Source organism: Apus apus, chromosome 14 (genome assembly GCF_020740795.1).
Source record: "Apus apus isolate bApuApu2 chromosome 14, bApuApu2.pri.cur, whole genome shotgun sequence".
In the NCBI taxonomy this organism is placed as follows: domain Eukaryota; kingdom Metazoa; phylum Chordata; class Aves; order Apodiformes; family Apodidae; genus Apus; species Apus apus.
Genome location: NC_067295.1, coordinates 14,767,204 through 14,780,797, shown reverse-complemented (window position 1 = coordinate 14,780,797; position 13,594 = coordinate 14,767,204). Strand labels below are relative to the sequence as shown.

General features: G+C 42.6%; 1 protein-coding gene across 5 annotated transcripts in view; it reads left to right on the top strand.

Moving 5' to 3' along the window:
• Positions 1 to 13,594, top strand: part of CREBBP (CREB binding protein) — a 100,371-nt gene that overhangs the window by 38,883 nt on the left and 47,894 nt on the right. For all 5 annotated transcript variants that reach the window (XM_051631865.1, XM_051631864.1, XM_051631863.1 and 2 more), the window contains 2 exons: positions 6,184 to 6,433; positions 7,339 to 7,452. In XM_051631865.1, the coding sequence (XP_051487825.1) occupies positions 6,184 to 6,433; positions 7,339 to 7,452 (364 nt within the window). The remainder of the gene's footprint in view (positions 1 to 6,183; positions 6,434 to 7,338; positions 7,453 to 13,594) is intronic.

Below are 13,594 nucleotides of genomic sequence, written 5' to 3'. Positions count from 1 at the left end.
TCCAGAATACAGTGAGTTTTCCCTACAGAATGGGCAGCTTGAACTCTTTGAGTGAAGTGACTTGTTTCCAAAAGAAGGATGTTGCTTCTGACATGGCTGGAAGTTTTGGTGACACGCTGTTGAGGTCCAGTGTGACTGGAATTGTTCAAGGCAGGATTGGCTACGCTCTGCTGTGATGACATCATGCAAAATCTCCAGAGTGTGGAAATGAGCCGTGCTCTGCACTCTGGCACTCAGCACAGTGTGCAGCCTGGATGGAGGCAGGAGCCTCTTGTTTTCAGAGGACCCAGCCTCCAGGCTGTGCTGCCAGAGAGAGGAACCCTGGTTGGCTTTTCAATCAAACCTGCTGAAGCTTTGCAGTGTTCAAGGGTGATGGATGGTTTCTTTGTGGACGTACCAGTAAATGTAGCGTTTCTGCATGGGTTAGGAGTACAATGTGTGGAGTTTCGCTTCCAAGACACCAGCTTGGTTTCACAGTTATCCTTATGACCAGCAGATGGAGTTGAGAGAATATTACTTTTTGGAAGAGAAGGAAATAGTTTCTCCTCTCTTCTCTCGACTTAAGAGTTGGAGTAGCACATCTTCTCTGGCTTTTTTTTCCTAACTCTTACTAAACTATGTATTGAGTGTTCTGTTGCAGTCTTCCTTGTTTCTCTGTTTCTTTTCATGTCCTTTGAATTTCTTTGTTAACAGACTTTGATCAGAAAAGAGGAAAACAATGAGTGGGGGAGGAGGATGTCTCAGGTGTGCCTTGCTGCAGACCTCATAGAGAAAGGAAGAAAGCTTTTAACCCAGGAGGCTGTTTCATCACAAGTAGAGCTGTAGCTACTTAGAATAGACAACTTTTGTTATCTAGAGACTTGAAATAAAAGGCTGGATGAAAAAAATCTCTGTGTCCTTACAGTGAGGAAGGCTTGTTTTTCTTAACATTTCAGTGATTATTTTTCTTCTTGCAGCAAAGTCAGTTGTCTTGTTTACTGTGGGGAGAGATGTGGGGCATGCTGTGTCTCTGCTTGCTGCTCTCCTGAGCAGTCAGTCTCCCAGCCTCTGGTGGGCTTGCTGCTTGCTGTGCTCACCTTCCCTGTGCCTGCCTGACCTGCACTCTGAAAGTTTATCTTTCTCAAGCATGCTCGCTCTTCCTCAAGAAAATTGAAATAAATCTGAAGTTGGGCAGCAACCTAGCAAAACATAGGGAAAAGCTCTTGCCTGTATTACCTAGCCAAGAGCTTCTAAAGGAAGAAATCTTAAGAACCTCGAAACAAATCTAACGAATAATGTCCAGTGCCAGAGAAACTGTTCTTATTATGTTGGGAGCAAAGTAGGCATCTCTGTTCTGGCTTGGTGCAGGAGTTCATCTTGGTAATGTGTGTTGCTTCGAACGGTGGAACATTTTAATTTTTGCACTATCCGTAAGTAATGGTGCCAGAAATTAGCTGAAAAAGAGGATCTATGCTTTCCCCAGTGCTCTGGCTTGTGTTCCACTCTCTCATCTTCTATATATAAGTATATGAGGTGGAGAGCACCCATTGCCATGTCTTACTCACTCTCAGCAGCTGAGGCGAAGTATTCCACCCTTAGCCAGCACTCTGACAGCACGACTTCCTTCACTTAAAACTTCTGATTTGTCTCTTATGCGCAGACAGGGATTTTTAGTGTTGATATTTCCTCAGTCCATTTTATCACCCTGTAAATTCTCTAGAAAGCACTCTTTAACATTTTGTTCACTGAATTTCCTGTATGCAAGGGCTGGGCTCTGGCTGCACATTCCTATATCCAGTTTATTCCTTTTTTTTTTCACTTTGAAACACTTGATTACATGTTTCTTGTCATTTGCTGGTCCTTCAAATCAGCTTATAAAGGCAAGGAGTTAAAACTCCAAAAGTGTATCCTTAAGAAGGATGCTGATCCAGCCTTGATTCCCAGCAGAGTCAACTGCATAATGTTGAGGTGTTTGCTGGTTTTGGAAGAAAACTCTGTAGGCCATTGAAAGCCAAGTGCATTGAGGGCACACTCTCTAGGACCAGCTATTCAGGTTCCTTCTATGGAGGGATCATAGGAGCCTTCTCACCTTTTCTGTTTGCTGGGGACTTGAGAGGCTTGCTCACCAGTACCACCTGCAGAGGAAGATGAAAATACACTTCACTCTTGACAGGAAAAGTTTGCCTGTAGCCATGTCAATACCCAAGCTTTGAAATAAACTTTGGGCTCTGAATGCATCTTCATGGTAAGACTGTACATCAGGCTGGCTTTGTATGTGGGAGCTGAGTGTGTCACCTTCCCTTTCTTCACATTTGTAGCTGCTTTGCGAGCTCTCCGGGTGGTGCTACTGACAGGCTAACATCATCTCTTGCCAGTCAGGCCACTGTCCCTCCAGAGAGCACGGCCACCCCCTGAGTCTGTTTCCAGTTCAGGAAGCCTTGTTTCCTCTCTCTGAAGTCTTCTGCCCACCATACAGACTCAGATTCTGATTCCTTCTGCTACTTGGATGAGAGAATGCAGAGCTGTAGGGTTATTGGTACAAAGACAAGCACTTGTAGTAACTGCACTTGTGTCAGCCTGCTCTGTGTGTACATGGACCTCTTGAGCCAAAGCAGACCTTCTGATTCCTGGTGTCAGAAGGATCCTTCATGTATAGAGAGGGGCAGGCTGTTCAGACCAGGCCTGTCCACAATGCCTGGTGGAACCAGAGGAAGCCCCATCCACACAGAGAATATCAGAGGGGATTGCAAGAAGTGTAAACTGGTTCTGTGTTGTTTTCACATTGGTAGTCACTGGAAAAGCCTGGGTTCATGAAATGACTGCACCGAGAAAAAATCTCCTTCCTGGGTGCCATCAGCTACCTGCTGCTTGAGCTCTTGCTGCAGTTTTGTGACAGAACAGTCCTTCCTGGGCTGTTCAGAGCTTATTACAGCATCCCTGCAATTCCTGTTTGCAGGAAGGACTTCTTTCAATCTTACTGTAAATGTGTGGGGTACCTGACTGGAGTTAATCCACTGTGAATACCAAATTGATGGAAGTGGTGTTAATTAGAAGTGTTATTAGAGATTTACAATTCATGGATATATCCATTTTATGTCCACAAGCTCTTCTCTGAAAGGGACCCCCAAGATCACACTTCAAGCCTATAGTTGAGAGGAACTGAGAAGGTCTGGGTGTGTTTCACCTTCTGTGCTCCTGTAAGAGTGAAGGGGGGATGCAGCTTTCCTCTGCAGATACTAAAGACTGTTTTTTAAAGTCTTAATGGCTAGACTGAATCTGCTCATAGTGTAAACACATATGTGAATAACATGTTAAAAATCACCTGTCTTTGGGAAATAACATCCCTTTTATAGTCCAACAGACTGAGAAATCCCAAATATAGCACTACCTGCTTTCTGATTAGGGGGAGGGAAGGTCTGTAAAACAACTATATCAAAAGTAGTCCTTTGTAGCAGTGGATTCTTAATCATCTCACTCAGGTCCACTGTTGACTCCAAATCTATCCAACTAAAAGGCATTTTTTTAAAATGCAGAATTTGTCCTAATGTAGTGATTCCAGAATGTGGTATCCTGATACAAGGGAGAAAGAAGGAAAATGGAAATCAAAAGGCTGCACCTCATTCTGGAGTGGAATTATTTCTGTGCTTGGTGGAGGATTTACACACCTCTGGAAAGACTGCAGTGCACTAGCAAATCTCTGGTTTTGAACTGGTGCTGCAGGCCACTGTTCTTGAAGAAAAACTAACAGGGAAGAGTCAGCTTCCTGAGTCAGCAGTCTTGAAACTAAGAGAGATGGTGGAAAGACCATTCATTACATTTCCAGGTTTTGGACTCTACAAGACCAACATAACTCTAGGGTTTAGGCAATGTTCTGACCTTTTTTTTTTTGTTTGTTTTTTGTGCCTACCTGCAGACACTTGCATCTGGACCAAGACTGCTTCTTCTTCTAACTACTGATACTCCATGATTCTGCTTTTTTGTTACTTGATCTTCAAGAAATCCTTCTGGGTCAGGGCATCTGTGCTGAGACAGCTGTAGTCATGTCTGTTAACTGGTAGGGTAGTAATAGCAGGAGAACTTTGGCTTGGGAAAAAAATCCTTTGACAGGGATGAAAACATCGCTTCCAACAAGATTTTCTTTGGCATGGTCTCTGTATTTTTCTGGAGATTGGCTGAACTAATTGTTTCCTATTTGTGTCACAAGCATTGTTTCAGCAAAACCTGTCTGCTCTTGTGGATTTGTTCACGGAAGAAGTGGAAGGCTTAGTTTCAGCTGCATGCACTGAGAGCATAAGTGGATGGGTTTCCCTCACCCTCTCATTGCCCTTTTTCTTGCAAACTCAAGATAAACAGATGAAGCACTTCCTCTTTGTTTCAGACCTACTATAATCATTAGTGACAGAGTGCCCACCTCCTCCAAATCAAATACCAGACATTGTGTTTTCTACTTGATATTGTGCACTTCGTTCTCCAGAAGCAAAACTAGCTCTTCAAGACCTGATGTGCAGGTGGCAAAGCTGAGGTCAAAAGCTTGCTGCTGGAGCAGTGATGACATGTGCCAAGGAACCTTTTCACTGACCTAAGGAAATGAGTTTTGTTGCTGTTAGGGGCTCTGTTTTGTAGGCTGTGGAATTTTCTGGAGAGTGCTTCTCAAAGGTCAAAAGTAGAGTGGGCTACAGATGGTGTATTCTGACATTTAAGGATGATCTTTCTTAAATGTAGTGAGCAGGCTTTGGTCAGCAGCTCCAAAGAGAGCTCTGAACTATTTTCTCTGTTACCTCCCCAATATAATCCTGTTCTTCCTCTATTCTATTTCTAAGTGGGTTTAATGGCTGATTTTCCTTAGGTAGCTTGGAAGTTGGTGAGCTTTTCTCTGGTAACCTATATTTACAGTGCATAATCAAAGTGATTCTTGGGACAATTTCACATTTGTCCATGAGAGGAATTCAGGCTGTGAATCCCAGGGATTTAAGCACTTCTGCAGTCCCATATCTGTTCCTCCTGGCAGAAGTGTTGAATTTTCAAAATCAGGTCTCTACATTTGTTGTCCTTAAAAGGTCCAAGAAAGTGGTAGAAAATCCTCTAAGTCTGTGCTGACATGTCAAGGAAGCTGTTTCTCCTCTGCAGTGCTATGAGCTGTGTGTTAAGAGTGCAGATCTCTGTGGGTGTGCAGAGTTTGTCAGGCAGGGCTCGGGCACCAGAACAGAGTGTGTCTAGAAAGAATGGATGCTGGAAATAAACCAGTGGATTTTCTGAGCTGATACAACCTTCATGTCACCTCAAAGTTAACTTCAGTTCACTTCAGTAGACACAATGCAGTCCAGATTTAGGTGGCCCTTTCTGGGAGAAAACTGTATGCAACTCACCTTGGAAATTTACTCTGTGAAAGGAATGTCAGCAGGCACTTGTGAGAAGAGAGGCTGATTTATGCTTGGAAAATGAGTTTTAGCTTTTACTGCAATATATAGAGACTGTCAGTTGTGTAACTATGACCATCTTCTCCCATTGGGCTTGTCTTTCTATTTGGAACAAGAAACTAGGATTGAAGTGTATAAAACCTATAGTATGAAAATGTAGCACTAAACAGACTTGAATTCCACCTCCAAGTGTGGTAAAAGCTCATTCCTGTTGGAACTGTGATCTGTCTCATAAAAAGAAGATTTTGAATGGCTTGTTACGTACACTATTGTTTGTTAATGTCGTAACAGAGGAACCTCTTAGTTCCTATTCCAGTGTTAGAATAGAAGTGTTTGAGAATGCTGCAGAGACTGGTGTAATAATCCTTGTAGCTTGTTGTAGAATGCCTAGCAAATGGTCTTGTGATACTTTAATTATTACCATAGAATGGTTTAGGTTGGAAGGCACCTTAAAGACCATTTGGATCCAACCCCCCTGCATGGGCAGGGACACCTCCCACCAGCCCAGGTTGCTCCAAGCCCCATCCAACCTGCCCTTCAACACTGCCAGGGATGGGGCAGCCACAGCTTCCCTGGGCAACCTGGGCCAGAGTCTCACCACCCTCACACTCAAGAATTTCCCCCTAATTTCCAACCTAAATCTCTCCTCTTCCAGTTCTAATCCATTACTCCCTGTCCTCTCCCTCCCTGCCCTTGTCCCAAGCCCCTCCCCTGAAGTCCCTCACACAAGATTAAGATCAGAATCGAGACTTACGAACCTGATTCTCAACCTTCTCTGTTCTCTCAGTCCCAGATGCAAACCCAAGTACAACAAGTGGGGATCGTCCCGACGCAGGCGATGGCGACTGGACCGACAGCAGACCCGGAGAAGCGCAAACTGATCCAGCAGCAGCTGGTGCTGCTGCTTCATGCTCACAAGTGTCAGCGGCGGGAACAGGCCAACGGCGAGGTGCGTGCCTGCGCCCTGCCCCACTGCCGGACCATGAAGAACGTCCTCAACCACATGACACACTGCCAGGCTGGCAAGGCCTGTCAAGGTGAGAGCAGGGGGCTGCAGGCACTCTGGCAGAGCAGCTGTCTGAGGTTTCCTGACTGTTTGTCTCTTCTTGTCAAGGAGATCCCCATACCTGGCACAGATGAACGCCGCAACTGGTTCTTTAATTAAACAGCTGCTGCCTTTATCTCTTACCTCTGCCTTTATCATTACCTCTCCCCATTTTCCTTTTCCTGTTTCTTTGTAGTTGTCAGTTTAGAAAACAAAATGCAGTATTTGCCCTTCAGAAATAGGACAATACCAGCGTAGCCTTGCAAGCATATTTCTCATCTCCTCTAGATACAGCCGAGTGTGTAATATCCACCGTGTCTGTGCCATAGATTTTAGTACTAATTTCCTTCATGTGTTATGGCATTATTTGTTGGTCCAAAAATTATTAGTTGCATTTCATAAAATCACAGAATGATTTGAGTTGGAAGGGACCTTAAAGATAATCTAGTTCCAACCCCCCTGCATGGGCAGGGACACCTGTAGCTCCTGCTTAAACACCATGACTGTTGAATGTTCTCAGATCAGAAATCAGCCTGGCAGAAGGTCCTTATCAACACAAAAAACCCATCCTAAATGGATGTGAAATAACATATATAACACTTGAGATCCAACATGGAATCTGGACTGGATTTAACCATCTGGGAAGTCTTACTGATGGCAGTGTCATGCAAAGCCAAGTCCAACCATATGTTACAAAATTCTACCTGTTGCCCTGAGTTTGGTGTTAAACACACATCTTGGTAAATGCATCCAGTTCTGTTTTGCCTTTTAGCTGTGTTCAGTTATAGGTACAGTATTGCTTGTAAAGGAGAAAAAACAGCTGCTCCAAAAAATGAGGTAATCCTAAACCAGTTAACCAGGGAGTGACCTGAATTCTGTTGCTTTTCCTTGTTACAGTTGCTCATTGTGCATCCTCGAGACAAATCATTTCCCACTGGAAGAATTGTACTCGGCACGACTGTCCTGTGTGCCTTCCTTTGAAAAATGCCAGTGACAAAAGAAATCAACAACGTAAGTAGTTGCTTGTCTGCTTCCTCAGTGGAATGGTACTGTTAAAATAAAGTTGATCAAATGTGCAGTGTAGGAATGAACTTTCACAGAGTTCCAACAAACTCTGGTCTTAGCTGTTTAATAATCTTTCGTAAGGAGGAAGATACTGGTGAATTCTTCTTTCTGATCATTGAATGCAGTTTATTCCTTAAATCATAGAATCATGGAATGGTTTGGGTTGGATCATCTAGTTCCAACCCCCCTGCATGGGTAGGGACACCTAAATATGCAATAATTGAAAAGGAAAAAGCTTGAATCAAGCACACATCTACTTGGAAAGGATGTGGCAACTTCCAACTGGTGTTTCATTGTGAAGGCAGGTCAGTAGATTCCACTTACAATGCAGCTCTGGAGGCAGGCAGGGTTTGGGGGAGATAGCAGCTACTTCATTATTTTTCTTGCTGCTGTAAAGAACTTAAATCAACAGGCTGGTGATTAAGAATAGTAAAAAAATATTTGTAAAAAAAAAAATATTGTACACAAATAGATCTCATCTGGGTGTCTTAATCACTAGGTGTATTTAATGCTGCTATAGACTAGCTGAAGTTCTAGAAATCATAGTGATTTGGCCATGCCTTTTTTTTTTTTCCTATAACAACTTAGCTGTTACTGATGCTTGGAGGCAGTTTCTAGAGCATTTATTTCCTTTGCTCTAAAACAGAAAATACTCAGCTTACATTGGTAGGTTTGTTTCTCATCAAATCCTTTGAAAAGATGCCAAGGTGGAATGTTTTACGGCATAGATGCAACAGTTCTAGAATTCTAGTGTTACACCTGAGTATATTTAAGTAAGGGCTAAGAAGTGGAAAATATCTGGAGGACTTGGAAAGCTTGTGCATGTGAATTCTGCTAATTTCCATGTAGGCTGAGACTGCAGTGAGGAACACTAATAAACCTTGGAGGATAGAGAGGAGCTCCTAGCTTAGGTGAGATTAAAGCTCATGGGGAAAGTAGCTGGTAAGATGGTCCAAATTACCCATTGAGGTTACTTTGCTTATAGTTTCGGGAGGGTGTTTTTTCTCTCCTAAGCTGAAAAAAATAATGAATGCAGAGCTAGTTGGGGGTAAGGATTTTGGTTTTGTTTTACCAAACTTCTCCTTGATAAACAAGATATGCCTTGTGTGTTCAAAGTAGGAATTTGTTGCAAGTGATTAGTTACATTTGGCCTTTGAAAAATGTGTTGAAAGCTTTGCTTTTTAATGTGACATGGTCCATTTGTGCATAACATCCTTATTACACAGTTGTTACCAAAGTGCTAACAACATTTAGCACAACAGAATTGGATTTTTCAATACAAGCTGCTGTAGAAAAGTAGTTTGAGCAGTATTTGTTTTTACATCATCCATACAAGTCCTCAAAAGAGAAGGCACTTAACAAAAAAGTCCTTAAAAATAATTTTAAGGGATCAAATAAGATGTTTGAATGCAACAGAATTATAATGGTTAAGCATAGTTTGGCTCTCTTGTTGCATGTGGGGGAGATAAATATGAAATTTCAATCAATAATCCAGTGGTATTAACAGTGAAAATATGCAGCTTAGCATGCTGAGGTGTAAGGTTCTTTGTTCTGAATTCCATCTCTGAATCATACACATGACACCTCATGCTTCGTTTGAAGGTGAAAAGTGAACACTAAAAATACTTGTATAGATGTGTTTAAAGGACACCCCTTTTTTAGGCATTCAGAAATGTGTGTGAAATTATTTACTCCAATATGTGCATTTGAAAACACTGTGCCTGATCAGGTGAAAATGAACCTAAGCTGGGTTGGTTTAACCCACAAAATGGTGGGTCCCTTAGGAATAAATAATTATAGCAGCTACTAAATTGAGGGAAGGAAGGGATCTGTGTGAGGCAGAATATGAGGACAACATTCAGAAAGGGAAAAGGAAAGGGGAAGTGTGGTGACCCTCGTTACTCTTGCCAGGCAGTTGTCCTTACAGAATAAGCAACCACTTCATGGTCATTGAAGACCTTGGGTCCTAGAAACCTTTCTTTCTGTTTTACCATTGTTATTTTGAGTCCTGTTGTATCTGTTCTGGAGTTTCAGATGGCTCCTTCAAAGTGTGCTGATCTCATAGAAAGTTGTGCAGTTCAGCACCTCTGAGGCACTGCAGTATGGTGACTGGCTTCCACCCTTCCCCTCTGCAATGGGACATGCTCTCCATAGTCATCTCTTCCTACTCCTTGGAGGGTTCCCTCTGCATGCTGCAAAAAGTCCTGGGGTTTAGGTTGTTACCACAGAGCTGTTTCTTCACAGATATCTTACTCCATGGTTTAGCATTTAAATCCTTTGCAAGGAACATCTGTGCCAGGTTTCATTGGTATAGCTTTTCTTCTGAAAAAAGTAATCTTGAACTAGTTTTTATTTTAATTGTTGATAGTAATATAACTTGTTAATAGGACATGTTGGGACAAGTTTCAAACTCTTTTCTTTTACACCTGACTCTGGTTTCATGTACCATGTATACCTCTGGAAGGGTGGGGGGAAACTGCAAAACAGATAGTTATTAGCTATAACATTAAGCTTTGCTTTTGAATAGGCCAGTGACTCCTGAGATTTGAAGTAATGACTTGAAATTCAGTGCAGATGTTTTGGGGTTGTTTTTGTTAGGAAGGGCTTGCTCCCTGCCGAGCCCACCACAATTTGAGTTAGAAACTCTTTCAAACAGCTGTTGATGTATTTCCTAGTTTTATAGCTCCATCATAACCATTCTTTCCAAAGATTTGTCTGTCACGAGCGTGCTTGAGCTTCTTAAGTCTTCTGTTCCTGGCCTGGACAGGTGTGTATTGTGCCACCAAACAGCTACTGGGTGTGCTTCCCCTTGCAGCCCTACAGGTAAATGATGAGTGTGCTCTGCTCACCATCAATGATGACCTGGGCCTTCCTCCTACCATGCTAGATGTGCTTCGTTCCAGCATCAGGAGACTCTAGAAAGGGATCCCAGTTCAGTTGAGTCAGACTGGAAGGTGGAGTTGTGAACATGGAGCTGGTCTTCTGTGGTTTTCCTTGTAGGAACATTTTTAATGCAGTAAGGAAAAACCTGGATTGAGAGAGTAAATTTGAAACAAGTAATTTTTATCTGAAAATGTGATTTTTTTAAGAAGTCTGGGCCAGAAATTCTAGAGTATGTGGACTGAGGGATGAAGGATGGGAATTTGATGAGGGAAATGGAAACCAGGACTAGGAGTTAGCTGGCTGAGGGAGTAGGTTATTGAGTACGGGCAGAAGATGAAAGAAGATCTGGACTTAGAGCATGTGGGAATTGCCCCTTTGCAGTGAAGGAAGGAGTGCATTGATGTGCAGAGAAGCATGTTCAGAAAGAGCAGGCAGCAGCTTCTTCACTGGAGCCAGTTTCCTCTGAAAATGGGAAGTGAAATCCAGTTTGTTCAGTCTTTCTGGCAGTAATTGTAAAATCTTCAAACAAAACGTGTCTGTTGTTTCTTCAAGTGCTGGAAATCACACAGAGTGATGTCCTAGCAGCTGTCAGTTGTTCCACTGAGCCACATGATAGGTGGTTAGCCCACAAATTAAGACATTCCATTCATTGACTAATAAACTAGGAAGGCTTTTAGTTGAATGCTTAAAGAAAACTTAAAAAAATCCAAGTGGTGTTGGTGATGAGGTTTAATACTGACACTTTGTCTCTAGGTTGCTCATCATATCTTCACTTACCTCAGGATTTGATTCATGGTACAGACTTTATTAAACTATCATGAGCACCTGCTGTTTGAATACCTGCCTAGTTCAGGGTGCAGGACAGGCTTGTGCTGAGGTGAGTTAAGGTTACCAGAAGAATTTTTGCTCCAGCCACTTTGAGTTAGAATGGCTGGAACAAGCAGAGCTGCAGGACAGAGCATTCCAACACTGCTGAACGAGTCTCAATGCCAGGATTTGGAAGCACAGTGAAGGATTTAAATCAAACTTCTCAAAAAGGGTTTAACATGTGGCTTTCACTGGGGTGGTCAGGTTAGAGAAGTGCTGAGCATTAGTACTTAAAATAGCATCCAGAGTCTGTGTTTAAAATAAATTCTCATCAGCTGGAAGGGTGGAGGGATTCCCCTCTGGAAGACATGGATGCAGTTTCATTAAGGCAGCATTATCTGCTTTGCACACTGAAACAGGAATCCTTTAGACAAGATAGTGTCTGATCATTTAGATTACATCCTCATGCCTTTGCCCAAGAGGGCCTAGTCAGGGCTTTTCAGGAAGTTCTGAGGCTGCTTAACTTCTGCTTGTTTGAGCTTTCACTCTTAAGAGATACAACCATTTGCAACAGTGCATACAGAGCTCAGTTGTCTCTAAAGCATTTAGAATGTGAACAGACCCGTGCAGAGTTGTCTTCACACTTGTAGCTTCTGTCATGAGCTCATCAGTGTCTAAAGCAGCAGTTAACAAAAAAAACTCAGAGTAGGAGTTTCTTCACGTAGCAGTGGCCTAATGTGATAACTCCTGTTTATTTCAGTGCTGTGTTTATTTTAATTGTCTTGGTTTTATACAGTATCTGCCACAGAAGGGGCTGCATTTGCACTTGATCTGTCTAGTACAGGAATTTAATACTCTCTTCCTCCATCTTCCTGCTTGACAGATTGATAGGATGTCATATATGCATGTAAAACCAAGGAACAAATGGACAAAAAAACCCACATCAAAATCAGATTCCTGATACTGTATGAGTATTCTCACAGCATGCTAGTAGTTGAGGTATAAAATTCAGAGAAGCTGAGACCATCCAGAGGCACTCATTTCAGTGCCCTCACACTATAAATGTACTGCCAGCTGTAAGAACCTAGTCTGTCCCCTAGTAATAATACTTCACTTTGAAGTGAGAAGCAGCATTTGGCTCTTTACCAGCTTCAGTGAGTTTTGCCTGCTTGAATAGGTACAGGCACACTTGTGGAACCTGGAGATCATTAGTCATTTTAAGCTGCAAGTCACAAGAGTGGTCATCAGACACTGTCCTCTTATGATAACTTTGGTAGGTTTATGAAGAAACAGTGGGGTTTTCCTGTTTGGAATGGACTCACTCTGCATGTTGTCACTTTTAAAGTGACATTCAAACTGTCAGCTCTGGCGAATACCCAAACTGAGTGTTTTTCGTGGGGAGTCTTTGGTCTGGGGCAGAAGTGGAGATCTGGAGATCTGATCTTGCTGAAGTAGATTCCTCTAGAACTGGCTGGGTGGTGGTTCCTAAAGCTGCACTAACACGAGGGCTGAACTTGGCTTTCACAGTAACCAGTGGCACTGCCAGAGCTCAGCCCTGAGCAAGAGGTGGTTGGCTTCTCCAAGCTCTGCCTTAGCTTCAGTGTGAGCTTCACACCAAGCTTGCAGTACCCAGAAGATCAGTGCCAGCTTTTTTCCCCAGAAGAGCACAGGAATGATGAAACTCCTGGCTCTCCCCAGTGGGAGGGATAGAAGCCTTTGTCCTGTTCCCAGCCTTCACCACCACCTCTGCTTGTTCTGCCATCTCCACAGATGTGCTTCTGATTTACAGCCAGTTCTAAAAGTGTAGGGAAGTTGTTTCATTGTAACTTCTCCAGGAAAATAACATCCTCTTTCACTAACAAGCTGGAATTTTTATTAGCTCCTGAATTGTCCCTTTGCTATCAACAGCCTCTGAAGCCTTTTGAATTCCAGGGTGCCACAAGTTTGTGCTGTTTAACCTTTCTAGAGACTTCCTATTTCTTGGTTTGCACTAGTGTAAAGGGCATCTTTCTCTTAGATTGTGTGATTCCAGAGTCCAACAAGAAATTCATGCAGTTGCTCTTCAATATGTCTTTTTTTAAAATGAAACTGGTAGGAACTCAATCAGATTCTGTCTTTTTAAACTTGCTTGGAAATGAGCAGTGAATCCAAAAGTTATTATGAATGTGTCCACAGAGTATAAGCACAAGTAAGCACATGTAAGCCTAATTTCCATCATAAACCCATTGTTGAAAATATCATGGATTGTCCTTGGGGAAAATAAAGGATGTTTTCTGTGGGGCTGCTTAGTCTGGAGAGGAGGATCTCTGACTAGATTTATTTGTAGTTCTTTGGCAAATGCAATCAAATTGAATTCTCATCTGGAGAGGGAAAGATCTGAACTCTGTAATGTGTATGT